Genomic DNA, 11,721 nt, shown 5'->3' with positions numbered 1-11,721 from the left:
TGGTTCAGCTGCTTCATCGCAGCGGGTCAGCACGAACAGTACGCCACCACTCGGCTCGGCACGAACGGCTTCCAGCCCTAACTCCAGGGTAGGAGAATCCTGCTGTGGTTTCACGTAAGACTTTCTACCGTATGTCAATGTTACTAAACCAGCTCTATGTGTAAGTATCTTGTTGACAGGTGAAGTTTATTGGATGTTCGGCAATGGGATTGTGTACCCAAGTTTTCATCGATTTCGCTTTCTGCGGAGACTTTCATCCAGCTGCACCGGATACCGAGGTACTACAACAGCGTCAAGAACAGAGAGCGCCAGCAAATTGAATGGTTTTTTGGTGTCGAGCGTAAATTTATGTCATCTCTAGCGGTTTTCTCGTTCTCATTCTTCTTTATCTGTCCTCACGAAGCTCCAGATCTCTCGCCAGACTCCGCGGCGTAATCTCTCCGGCCTTCTTTCCAGAATCTGCCTAATTCTTGCTCGTTCATTGCTCCTTGCAGCTTCGGCCTCGATCTCCTCTTGCATGTCCGGGCTCATGTCAGCGTACGATTGATCCTCCTTGAACGGATCTTCGAACATGACGGAAGGACCGGCGATGCCATCGTTCTGGCCGTCCATCTCATATGATCCGAAGCGGGGTCGCGGAACAGGCGGTATGCATGTCGGGCCCTCCAGCTCGATGTTTGATAGATCTTGCAACACATAGTCTTCGACTGTGAGGTTGCGAATGTCGACGCGAGACGTACGTGGGTAGATGAACTTGTACGAGAGGTAGAGGATGGCGAAGATAGCAGGGCCGATATATGCTCCGATAACGTCAAAGGCAAGGCTGATGGTTGACTTCAGATTGCCAGGAGAGGAAAGATTACCTCTAGCAATTAGAATGATAAGTGGCGGTATGCCGGACCATATAAGGACGAATGTGCTTCCTATCATACCGATGTATGCAGGAAGTGGTTGCCAGCGAGACTTGAATAGTCGAGACTTGTACAGCGGGTGGTTTCTTCCAAAAATCTTTCGCTTCGCCAGACGATCGAGCCCAGCTTTGAAGCGCAGAAAGGTGATGCAAAGGCAGATGTTAATGCAGGTCGCAGTACCAGTGTAGATCTCAGAGAGTGTGATAGTTGGTTGTGAACTCGATCTGTCGGCCAATCCAACGAGTGACAGGAACCCGAGGGCTGAGCATAGCAAGATAGCTGCCAACGGCGTGTGACCGTTGTTAGTCCTACCAAATACATTTGCGACTTTTCGTGGGAGGTATTGTTGGGATAGCATGAAAACACTCCGCGAGGCGGCATACAGATCAGTGTTTGCAGTCGTATATGCCGAGAGTATGAAAAGCGCATTCAGTACTTTGGGTAACGCGTCGAGCGACAAGTTTTCAGCCGCGATCACGAAAGGCGATCTTGTCGGACCACTGCCTTTTGTCCACAATTTGGACAATTTCGGATCGAGGTAGTTGACGTTTGACCCAGCAGCAAACATCGCAAAAGGGTACATGATGACGGGAATGACGTATACGAAGGTCATTGTGGCCGGTACATCCTTCCAAGGGTTCTTCGCTTCCCCAGCAGTCATTGCGACCAGGTCTGTGCCGAAGGAGAACATGGCAAGCGTGATTGAGGTACTGTGTATCCAATAAGCTTGGCTGTGTTCAGCCCGATTCGGAATACTCACATAAATCCAAACAAAGCACCTCCTGTCCCAGGTATGCCGAATTTATCGTCAGAGACGCTTGAAAGGGAGAGACGTTTGTCAGTGACGTTAAACCCGGATGGCTTCCAACCTGGAGTAAACGCATCGTGTGTGTAGTCTGCCTCGTAGGTTAGCGCAAAAACGTGGTCAAAAGAGACTGAAGCTCACTGTCGTTGTATCTTCCCTCTTTTAGTCCACCATCTGCACAATGTTAGATAATTTACTGGCAAGTCGGTGCACGCATGGTTGCATACATCCAAAGTTCAACACCACCATCATGACGCAGACAAGCACGAGCAGGCTCAACTTGAACCACATTACTACCTACAACCACCTTATTAGATCGAAAGTTCTCGACTTTCTTTTCGCTCAACTCACTCGTTCAATTTTACCGTATAGCTAAGAAGAAGTAAGCGGCATGTCTCCTGTATTCTGACCATTGGCTTACCTTGACCCCAAGACAGTGCGAGAAAGTCGTCAGGGCTATGAAAGCGATATTGATAGCGGCTTCTGTGCCAGGTGAATGTGGCTTCTGATCATCTTTCAAGAGGACAGTGAGCTGTGCCGCGAGCGCAGTGAGAGTAGTCATGGCGAAGATCTTGTTGAGTCTGTAGATTTGTTAACGTGCTGCTCTTATTGAGGATGAAAAAACATACCCATATACTGATGCGATAGCAAAGCCACTAGCAGGATCCAAGAATGTGTGAGGTAGATCAATGAGAGCTCCGGTCAGCGGCCGGCATGTTACCATCTCAGTAGTAGTATACATGACACAAGCAACGATCCCTCCGGCTACTACATAGCTGATTGCAGCTCCAAGTGACCCAGTGGTAGCTATCAGCGCACCCGACGTGATGAAAACGCCTCCACCAATGCAACCGGATATCCCAATACCTGTGTTGTTATTCAACCGACCTCCACTGCTACTGGCCTACTGACTTACCTGCAAGCTGAGGCCTACTCAACACACGATCAAGATGTTCGGAATGTGTTACATAGTATGGCGATCGATCTAGCGGTCTTTGCTCCTCGTCCATATCGACTGGCATTACATTAAACAAAACTGGTATCAGACTGGTAGTATCCAAAAAATGAAACTCTTTCTTCTTTTAGTAGTTTGGTGTAAGTATTCTAGGAATCTTAGTGTGCTGCGAAAATGCAAGGGCAACACTTAGATGTAGACTGCGCCCTCTTGTGACCCGCTTCTGGGCATCTCCAGCCTAATGTACTTAGGCATGCCCTGTATCCAAGGCTGAACCCACACCGGTTTGCTTCTTATCAGCCTTGACTTCTGCTTGGAAATGATGCAGAAAACAATGACCTAGGACGGGATGACCCCTTCGACAAGAGATAGTTGGCGTTTTTGCCACCATCAAAGTCGACAACCTGGAAGCGATAGATATCGTAGTCAGATCTATGAACCACACGTAGAGATCAAAATCTAGGCAGCAAGGGTATAATCTGGCGACGAAAATATCTCATGTCCCTGCGAGCGGTAAAATAGTGGGAAGATGATCGGGGCGAAGCATCTGGCGTTTGGTGATTGGCTGAGACGATGAGCTCTTGGGGCCAAGATCAGCGAGGCTACGTCTCGACATACCGCCCTCTTACATATGTGGCGAAATGCTAGAGTACAGAGCAGGCGCATGATAGATTCCGGTACTCTGGCTGAGTAAGGAGTATTAGTACTGATCTGGACATGCAGGGGCACCCTTAGGTACGGAGCCTTCCGAACTCAACGGTGTTATCAAAGGTGTGTAGTATTCGCCCCCTCGCAGTATAGAATTAGACAGAATGAGCTCGGTTCTGAAGAAAGGCTGTCAAATGTTAGCTCAGGTGCTTCAATACAGTCGCGAGGCTACAAAATAGCATCAAGAGCGCCACGTCCAGCGTCGCGCGCTCTGCGATAACGTTCAGTAGTACAGCCACGCGTCCCACGTACTCTAAGAGTACGCTCTGGCTGCCTCATATGGCTGAACACCCTATGGGATTGTGGCTTGGCTTTATTGGTATGCATGAGTGAGACACGGCCCCCCAACCACCGAGTGTCATATCTGTCGTATGTATGCTTTTTGACGTGGTGGCGCATGCAAGACAAGATCAGGCTACAGCTATCGGAGTCAATAACCGGCGCCAGCTGACCTGTGTGACGGCTCAGACCGTCCGTTCGTTCAAAGCAACGGCATTATTGCTGCTTCACAAACATACTTTCCGTCGCTTGACGACTTATTGACTGCAAACTTCTCTCGTCATTATGATATTCTTGTTTCGTGCTCTTTGATGATGTCTATCTCAAGTAGCTCTTCGTATCCGTCTGCGCGACGCTCTTCTTCAGCTGTAGAGACTTTCCCAATATTTACAGCCTCACTTGGCAACTGTACAGAAACTCATTTGCAGAGAAGTGGACAACGTTTTCTCAGGAGAACTCACGATGTTGCGACATCGATCTCGCCATCAGGCTGGGTTGCTGCTTGCTCGGCAAAGCAGGTACGGCTATACAACGTGGGGAGCGCGAACAAAAGTCGCCAAATTCCACTTCACGTCGAGCTGAGCATACCACTTGGTAAGAAGGAGGAGATTCGAGGTGTCGCGTTAACAGAGGATTTGCTTGCTGTAATTACACATATGCAACTGTTGGTCTACGATGAATACAGCCGCGAGACACCAAATTTAGTGAAAGCCCAACGCGTCGATCAAGATGAATGCTGGATTCCAAGGTCGGTATCAATTTCGCAAAGTGGTTCCCCCTCTATTGACAGAATCGCTACTGCGAGCGTAGCAGTGGGTGGGGAAGGAGAAAGCGGCGTGAAACTGTTCAGATACAAGGTGAGATTCAACCCTACAACCCGAGCGTAAGACATACGCTAACCCGGTACCTTCACATCCACAGTACACCACAGGCTGGAACGCGGAGAACAACCGCACGACCTTGTCATGCCCGAGAAATACTGGGGCTATCAAGGTTGTCGGCTTTTCGCCTCACCGTAGCGATATCCTGTATGGTCCTATGGCCTTTGCTTTGTCGACAGGAAACCGATTATATTGCTGGAATGTGGGTCGAAGCTCGTGGCCTCGGTCGCCCACTCGTCTGGGCCCGAGTTGGTACGTCGACTGCAACTCTAGTGGTAGCGGAGGCGTGAGTAGTTCTCACACATGCTTCGATACCCAGCTGACTTTAGATAGGCTTTGCGCGATGAGATTACAAACGCGGCGTTCGTAATATCTCCAATCGGCAAACCTCACATACTCTGCACAGTAAATCATAGACCAGGATCGCATCTTCCCCCGACTTTCATCGTGCCAGTCGACACCCTCGAATATAATCCACAAAGCCTTCGCCAGCAAATGAATCCAATACCAGACAGTGTGGTTGGGTCAAGCGTTCTCGCGGGTACCGCATCTCGTAATGGCCGGTTCTTGATCGTTCTAGAAGAGAATGGGCACAACGACTACAACATGAAATTGTTGACCATTCGCGGGGCGCACACGGGCGGTTTGACTTGCTCCGCTACTGGCATGCTATCATGGGCGGTCAGGCTGCGGGTCACCAACACTCTCGCTACCAAAGTCTCGATCTTCATCCAAGAGCAGAATGCCGCACTCGAAATCATCGCAATAGATGGACAAGGACATATCGTACATTCAAGGATCAGCGTACCGGAGATGCTGCAAGACCAGCCGCGACCTCTTCCACCACTCATACATGAGGCGCCTTATGAACTTGCAGTCCCCGATTGAATGACCGATGACATCTACTTTGTCTACTATTAAACTCCAGCAAACTCAACGCCAATAAACGGTCCGAACGCTTGTCGACGTCACGATTGAGGCCGATGGGCTACTTCAGATCCAACGCAATATATTAGACGTATGATGCCATTGATATTGAAGGCTTTCCCTGAAATGATTAGCGGTCATAAGACGACAGTACGCAATCTTCAGGAGAAGAAGAAGAAGCGGGGTGGAATCGAGGGAACTACAACCAGAAGCACTCGTAAGAGCTCGCCAGTGGCGCGTCTTACCCTCAAAACTCAGCGTTTGCAATCCTTGCATCGACACCGTACTCATGAGGTCACAGAAACTCTCAATCTAGCTTAGGAAGGACGAAGGGCGAAGTTAAATGACAGTGACTAATATCTGGCTAAGCATGTTGCGTTGCTTACATCAGAGCTTAGAGCTGGGCCCTCAACTCGAGCTGATGATCCAAGAAAGATGCGATAGTGTCTTCCATCCTCTTCCACCTGATGCCTAGGATTTCCTGAGCGCGGCGTGATTCGACAGGTGGAGGCGCATCAAATGAACCTTCCAACTTTGTACCCAAGCCAGGATATTTCTCTTGTGCAAACTTTGCTATGTTGGTCCAAGACCATCCGTCCTTCTCACTAGCGCTCAGCACAAACTCCTGAACTTCGTTGTTTCCATTAAGCTTCGTCTCCAAGGCGCGCACGTGCGCAAGTGCAACGTCTCGAACATCCACTCCAACTGCGGGAATGAAGGGCTTTTCGGAGTACAGGCAGCCCCAAAGCATAGCATTAGTACCATCGACTCCGTCAGGAGATGTCTGGCTGAGGTTGCGACCAAAGACGAAGGAGGGATGTAGGGTGATGACAACGAAATGTGGTTTGTTCTCTGCAACCCATTCGAGGGTGGCTCGATGGGCTAGAAGTTTGGAGGCGTGATACTTTGCTCCTCCGCTAGCCATCGGATCCGCGGGAAATTCCATGTCGGGATCCACGGAGATCTCCTGGTTTCGTCCTTCTGCAAGAATGTGTCAGATATATGTCATCAGAACGAATGTACATAGAAAGGATAGACCATGTTCATAAAATAGAAACGTACCTCTCGGTTCAAATTTGCCTCCCGTCAGCGCATCTAGTTGGACCAAGGCAAGTATCGATGACACGATGACGACGCGTTTGATGGTGCTGAACTTCTTTGCGGCATTCAAAACCGATGTTGTACCTTGCACTGCAGGCTGGAGGTACTCCTTCTTGAAGTCTTCACCTTTACCAGGCATCGGTGAAGCGAGATGTAGGACGTAATCGACATCTTTCAAGGCACTGTCGAAAGCGCTTGAGATGGACAGATCCGGAATGACGACAAAGTCGACGTTGCTGATATGCTTGGAGAAGAGCTTCTTGAGACCTTCGATTTGAGGTTCCTTGCGCACGCTTAGGCGAACCTTGTAGCCTGCTTCGAGCGTTTGGATAACGACATGAGACCCAATGAAGCCTGTCGACCCGGTAATGAAGACAAGAGATTGAGACATGGTCAAGACAGTGGTGACGAGTGGTTCTATTGATTGTTGGAAGTGTCAGTGGTAGGTATTTGCTTTCTGTTCGAAGAACATCAAGATCCTTTTATATTCATTGTAGTTCCAAACTGTAGGGGTACATGTAGTGACTTGTTCTCTCAAATACAAAATTGTAAGCAATCTCAGCCATGCGTGTTTTGTCAGCCTACGGACGGAGTCAGGTCATAACCATGTCCGTCCCGAATGCAACAATGGCGCACACAATACGCGGCGTGATGGCGAAGCCGAGCGTAGCTGGCTAGCTAGGTGTGATGTGTGGGTTTCCTCGATTATTAAACATGATGCGCTAGCCTGATTTAGTGTTTCTTGTATGCCTGTCTTTCCGGACTAGGGACTAGCAGACCAATGATCAGGATCCTTAGCTCAATTTTTAACGCACGTAACCTGACACTATTGGGTCTGTCGTCTCGGGAGGGCATGCGGTGAGTTCTAAGGTTGATCTCTCTCAGTTCACCACCTTGGCCCCGACAACGCTAAGGACACGTAGATTTTATTGGGCTGCGGAAGGATTGCAATGATCGGCCGTAGTGCTTTAGCAGGTTTGTTACGTACGTAAGAAGCGGAGAGGCCTAGATGTTGTTAACCAATATTGATCTATATCAGAGGCATCAACCCGAATAACGACCTTCCTCACCACTGCTCAACAGTACTTCCAGCTCTACTTTCCAATCAACCTTCCCATCAACTTTCGAACCCTACCAAAATGCCACTCTGGGTCATCTACCATCCGGAAGGAACATTCGAGGACGATGCGTCCAAAGAAGCTCTCGCAGCAGACAGCATCAAGCAATACACCAACATCGGTCTTCCAGCCTTTTACGTTGTCACAAACTTCATTAAAGTGCCCAAAAACAGTATGTTCATTGGAGGCAAGCAAGTCGGCAAACAGGATACACCTTTCATCCGCGTTGTCGTCGAGCACATTGCTGTAAGGCTTCCAGACGAAGACAAAGTCTACAAGGGGGCCGCAAACGGCGTAGATGCTGTTTTGAAAAAACACTGTGGTGATAAGGGTTACAACTATGAGTTTCATATCGATGAGACGGAGAGAAGACTTTGGAAGATCAATGGAATCTTTCCACCAGCGTTCGGAAGCGAGGAAGAGAAGATATGGGTCAAGGAGAATAGAGCCGTGGATTTTGGAAAGCCCTCGTCTTTGTAGTGTAGTGATGGCAGTCTAGGTCGTTAAATGGTCGACACTTGGCTTAGCGATCTGCTGGAAGATGAAATGATGGACCTGTGACATCATGCCTTGTATTTGGTGACTTCCGTCAACCTGTTTGTGTAAAAATGGCTTATTCCATCTCTTTCTTTAGCACCACTGGCAACTCAGCTGGGTATGTGGTGCTGTAATACAATGTACTTGGTGATCGATTGATGATGGAAGTTCGTCAGCGCGATACAAGGCTTCCTGGTCAAATCTTAGTTGATGCGACGTATGATCATCTAATGCGCAGCGACCAATACGCAATAATCCAGAGTCGAGCGAGCCAACGATGACAACATCTTTCGTAGCACAATATGCGGAGTTCACAGTCCACCCATGTCAGTTAGTAATCTGCAATCCTCCACGGTAAATATCGCGCATATAAACCTAACGGCCGTAAGGATCTACTGCTGAGCGCATCTGTAATGCTTGTGACCGGATTCATAGATACAGTTCGTGGTCACTCTCTTGATGACACCATATCCCAGTGTATTGCGCAAGGCGATGTGAGGACAAGACCACAACCATGACGTCTCAAGCTCCACGCGTCGCGACAGCGCAACCCGATCTGTCCAGTGCGTACTGTGGCGTGTGCAATGATAACGTACCAAGTGCCCAGACTGATACCGGGCCAAAGAGGGCGATTTCGTTGGAGTCAATGTGCTGGGTTTCAGCGACACTGAGAAGGATTTGAAGGGAGGGATCAGTTGACAGGTCAAGTTCCGGGATCGCGCTAGCCAGATACGCTAAAGACTATTACACATTGGTGTTAGTGAAACCGCGCAACATTGCACCTTCGAAAGAAACACATCTCGTGGTGAACACCGTTCAACATTTTTATACGTCGTTTTGTTTCGAGTAGCATTGGAATCAAACTTGCGCGTCTAAAATGATCGTAAGCACGTCTGTATGGTTCGTAGTAAATGATTGCTAGCAGACCATGCTTGACGCTACCTCGGGCCTGAGCTTAACCCCCTTACTTCCATTCTCCAGCCTCGTCATTCATCCACACATTGCCTGTCTACTCTTGACTCCTTCATTTTGACTTCCACGTTCAACCTCTGCAACGTAATAGGGACCGACACCGCCCAGCTCTCCAGACAGATAAGGCGCGCGCCTGCAATAACACAATGTCGACATCCTTCTCAAATCAAGTCTTAGCAGCCTCTGACCTTCAGACCGAAGTGGCTACTGCACTGCTGGATTTCTACAACTTCCTTGCTCGACTGCCATGGCTTGAGCCATCCGACATCTTAGAGCCGCCAGCGCGAGGCTGGCCTAACATCAGCAGCGATAATTTTGCCCCACTGCACAAGAACGACACAGTGATCGAATTGCTCAAGCATCTACCATATCTTCGTATGGACGGCCCATTTGAGAGAAATACGTTAGCTTGGTCGACATATCCATGTGATTACCGACGTGACTACTTCCAGAAAGTAGGGCCTGGCATCAATTGCTGGGAGATACCGGACACAAGTGAACGCGACTATGATTTTCCGGAATGGGTTGTTGCCCTCACGTATGGGAAAGTACACGGGCAATACATCATGCTCGACACCACAGATGGTATTTACAACCAGCCCTTAGCTGACGCCTGCTTCCTTGCAGTTCTATCGATGACTGATCTTTCTCTTGTTCTACAACTAGGAACGGCGATGAGGTACCAAGTGCAAACGCTTTACGACCCAGTGTTCGGAGCCGATGACCCCCGAGCCTGGCGCAATGAATGCGCAAGTCCTGGAAGCACTGCGCGTCTCAGCGATATACTCAACGAATGGAAAAATGATTATGCGCAACTGCATTTGATCGGCCAGACCAATGGTAGGGGACCAGTGCATGCTGATGGTTCTGGCGACGAGTACAAGGTTCGGATAGACTTCCGCCTTTTTCGATGGACAGCAGGCTGACTTACCATCTTCTCTCTAGGAACTGCACGCACTGATGCTGAGTCATGGCTGGCCAGATAACTTTGATCGTGAGAGCTGTAGGAATGCTATGCTAAAGCGAGATGAAGAGAAGTTAGTGCAATACTCTAGTGAGCTCAAGAACCAACAACTAGCTTAGAACACATGGATGCGGTATTGAAACAATCTGCTGATTACTCTAGGATGAGTTCCTTCCCATATCTTTCCCATCTAACCTCACCCTACCATTTCCTTCCTTACATCTCACTGTCTACCCACCAATAGTCCGCCTATCAGGCACATGCATACCCCGTTTGCGTGTCCTTGAACGTGTTACGTGATGACACAGGGCAGGTGTATGGGATGCTTATCGATTCGAGTAGCAACTAGTCTCCGACCCTCACATCTTCGCGTTATGTACCCTTTGGCACGTGCAGTTCCTCTTCGTCGATAGCTCGCCATTGTCATGACGGATGAACATGGCACTTTGCTCCGCGGGCCCCTCGGCTAGGAAGCGGTCCATCGGATTCATGTTGCTTGCGTACGTGTTGGAGGTCGAGGACAAGACGCTGATATGGTATGAGCAGAGTGTGACGGTATCGGATGACCTCTGTTGAGGTGAGTTGGTAGCACCACTATGTATTGGTCAGTAAGATAAGGCAGTGTGGTTGTCAACGGCGAGGGTCGACTAACGACGAAACTTGTTGCTGAGGCATATTGTATGGAGAAACTGAGACTGCAACGTTGGGAGAGACAGAGATACAGGCTTGATAGTGTCAGAGATGATGGGATGACTTGAGGAGAAGAGGCAGAAGGAGAGGATGTCTTTATACATCTCGAGGGTGGAAAAGAGATGCGCGTCAAGGGCAGCTCAGACTCTGAGTTCTGGAGCAAGTCTTGGTGAAGGCCCCAGTATGCGGTCTGCATTGAGAGTGACATGGGTCATGATGTGTTAACACACTCTGGTCAGGTTGGCGGGTGTCTCGCATTATGGTCCCGCTGTCTAAAACGGCATGAGCCCAATGTTGCTCGAAAAATATTGGTCTGTCGACTTTTGTTCGTCTTGGTAGACTGCCCTTGCAGGAACGCCAGAAAATCCCAAGCCATACATTGGACAGACAACTTTTGTTTAACTTGGCATTCGGATGGTGGGCCGGGATCATGACCTGGGAATGGCTGGGGTGGATACTAAGCTTTCACAAGCTTCGCCCTGATCGACACGTATCTATCGTAATCAATGGGCTTTTCATTGTTTTATCAGGAATATGGAAAGGATGCACTTGAGGCGGGTAGTGAGGTCTGTTATTCATCGGGCGAAGGATGGCGATGCTTATCTCTTTGATTCGTGGTACTCATGATTATACAACGGTGATAACGTCGGTGATAGAGCGCCTCGAACTGCTGCGTAGGCACTGATGTGCAGTGTGCCACAGCGCGGTGGCTGACGTCGTGTTGCGTCGCGAGGCGTTTCTACGCGTCGGTGGTTAAGGGCCGGGGCGATGTCGTACGGGAGATGGGAAACTCTCATTCGCGGAAACTTGTAAGCGAAGCGTAAAGCTCTGTGCGGCCACACCCGCATCATGCCTATTGGCCAGTGAACTTTT

General features: G+C 49.2%; 5 protein-coding genes across 5 annotated transcripts; 3 read left to right on the top strand and 2 right to left on the bottom strand.

Moving 5' to 3' along the window:
• Positions 1–375: 375 nt before the first annotated feature.
• J4E82_000423 (uncharacterized protein) lies at positions 376–2,738 on the bottom strand (the record flags this gene model as incomplete). The annotated part of the gene is made up of 8 exons (XM_051726744.1): positions 376–1,621; positions 1,672–1,807; positions 1,858–1,890; positions 1,944–2,013; positions 2,068–2,088; positions 2,138–2,297; positions 2,346–2,583; positions 2,633–2,738. 8 exons carry the CDS (start codon positions 2,736–2,738, stop codon positions 376–378), a joined length of 2,010 nt encoding a protein of 669 aa, XP_051593169.1.
• A 1,649-nt stretch (positions 2,739–4,387) lies between these two features.
• J4E82_000422 (uncharacterized protein) lies at positions 4,388–5,427 on the top strand (the record flags this gene model as incomplete). The annotated part of the gene is made up of 4 exons (XM_051726743.1): positions 4,388–4,406; positions 4,469–4,515; positions 4,580–4,825; positions 4,873–5,427. 4 exons carry the CDS (start codon positions 4,388–4,390, stop codon positions 5,425–5,427), a joined length of 867 nt encoding a protein of 288 aa, XP_051593168.1.
• Positions 5,428–5,860: 433 nt separating this feature from the next.
• On the bottom strand, positions 5,861–6,958 carry J4E82_000421 (uncharacterized protein; the record flags this gene model as incomplete). Its single annotated transcript, XM_051726742.1, has 2 exons — positions 5,861–6,447; positions 6,529–6,958. 2 exons carry the CDS (start codon positions 6,956–6,958, stop codon positions 5,861–5,863), a joined length of 1,017 nt encoding a protein of 338 aa, XP_051593167.1.
• A 748-nt stretch (positions 6,959–7,706) lies between these two features.
• On the top strand, positions 7,707–8,165 carry J4E82_000420 (uncharacterized protein; the record flags this gene model as incomplete). The annotated part of the gene is made up of 1 exon (XM_051726741.1): positions 7,707–8,165. The coding sequence occupies one exon, from the start codon at positions 7,707–7,709 to the stop codon at positions 8,163–8,165; it is 459 nt and encodes a 152-aa protein (XP_051593166.1).
• Positions 8,166–9,340: 1,175 nt separating this feature from the next.
• J4E82_000419 (uncharacterized protein) lies at positions 9,341–10,277 on the top strand (the record flags this gene model as incomplete). The annotated part of the gene is made up of 3 exons (XM_051726740.1): positions 9,341–9,779; positions 9,861–10,078; positions 10,140–10,277. 3 exons carry the CDS (start codon positions 9,341–9,343, stop codon positions 10,275–10,277), a joined length of 795 nt encoding a protein of 264 aa, XP_051593165.1.
• Between the last annotated feature and the right edge of the window lie 1,444 nt (positions 10,278–11,721).

This window comes from Alternaria postmessia (genome assembly GCF_024291825.1).
Source record: "Alternaria postmessia strain BMP 2775 chromosome Unknown scaffold_2, whole genome shotgun sequence".
Taxonomy (NCBI): domain Eukaryota; kingdom Fungi; phylum Ascomycota; class Dothideomycetes; order Pleosporales; family Pleosporaceae; genus Alternaria; species Alternaria postmessia.
Note: the sequence above shows the minus strand (reverse complement) of the source record. Positions and strands in the feature narration are given on the sequence as shown.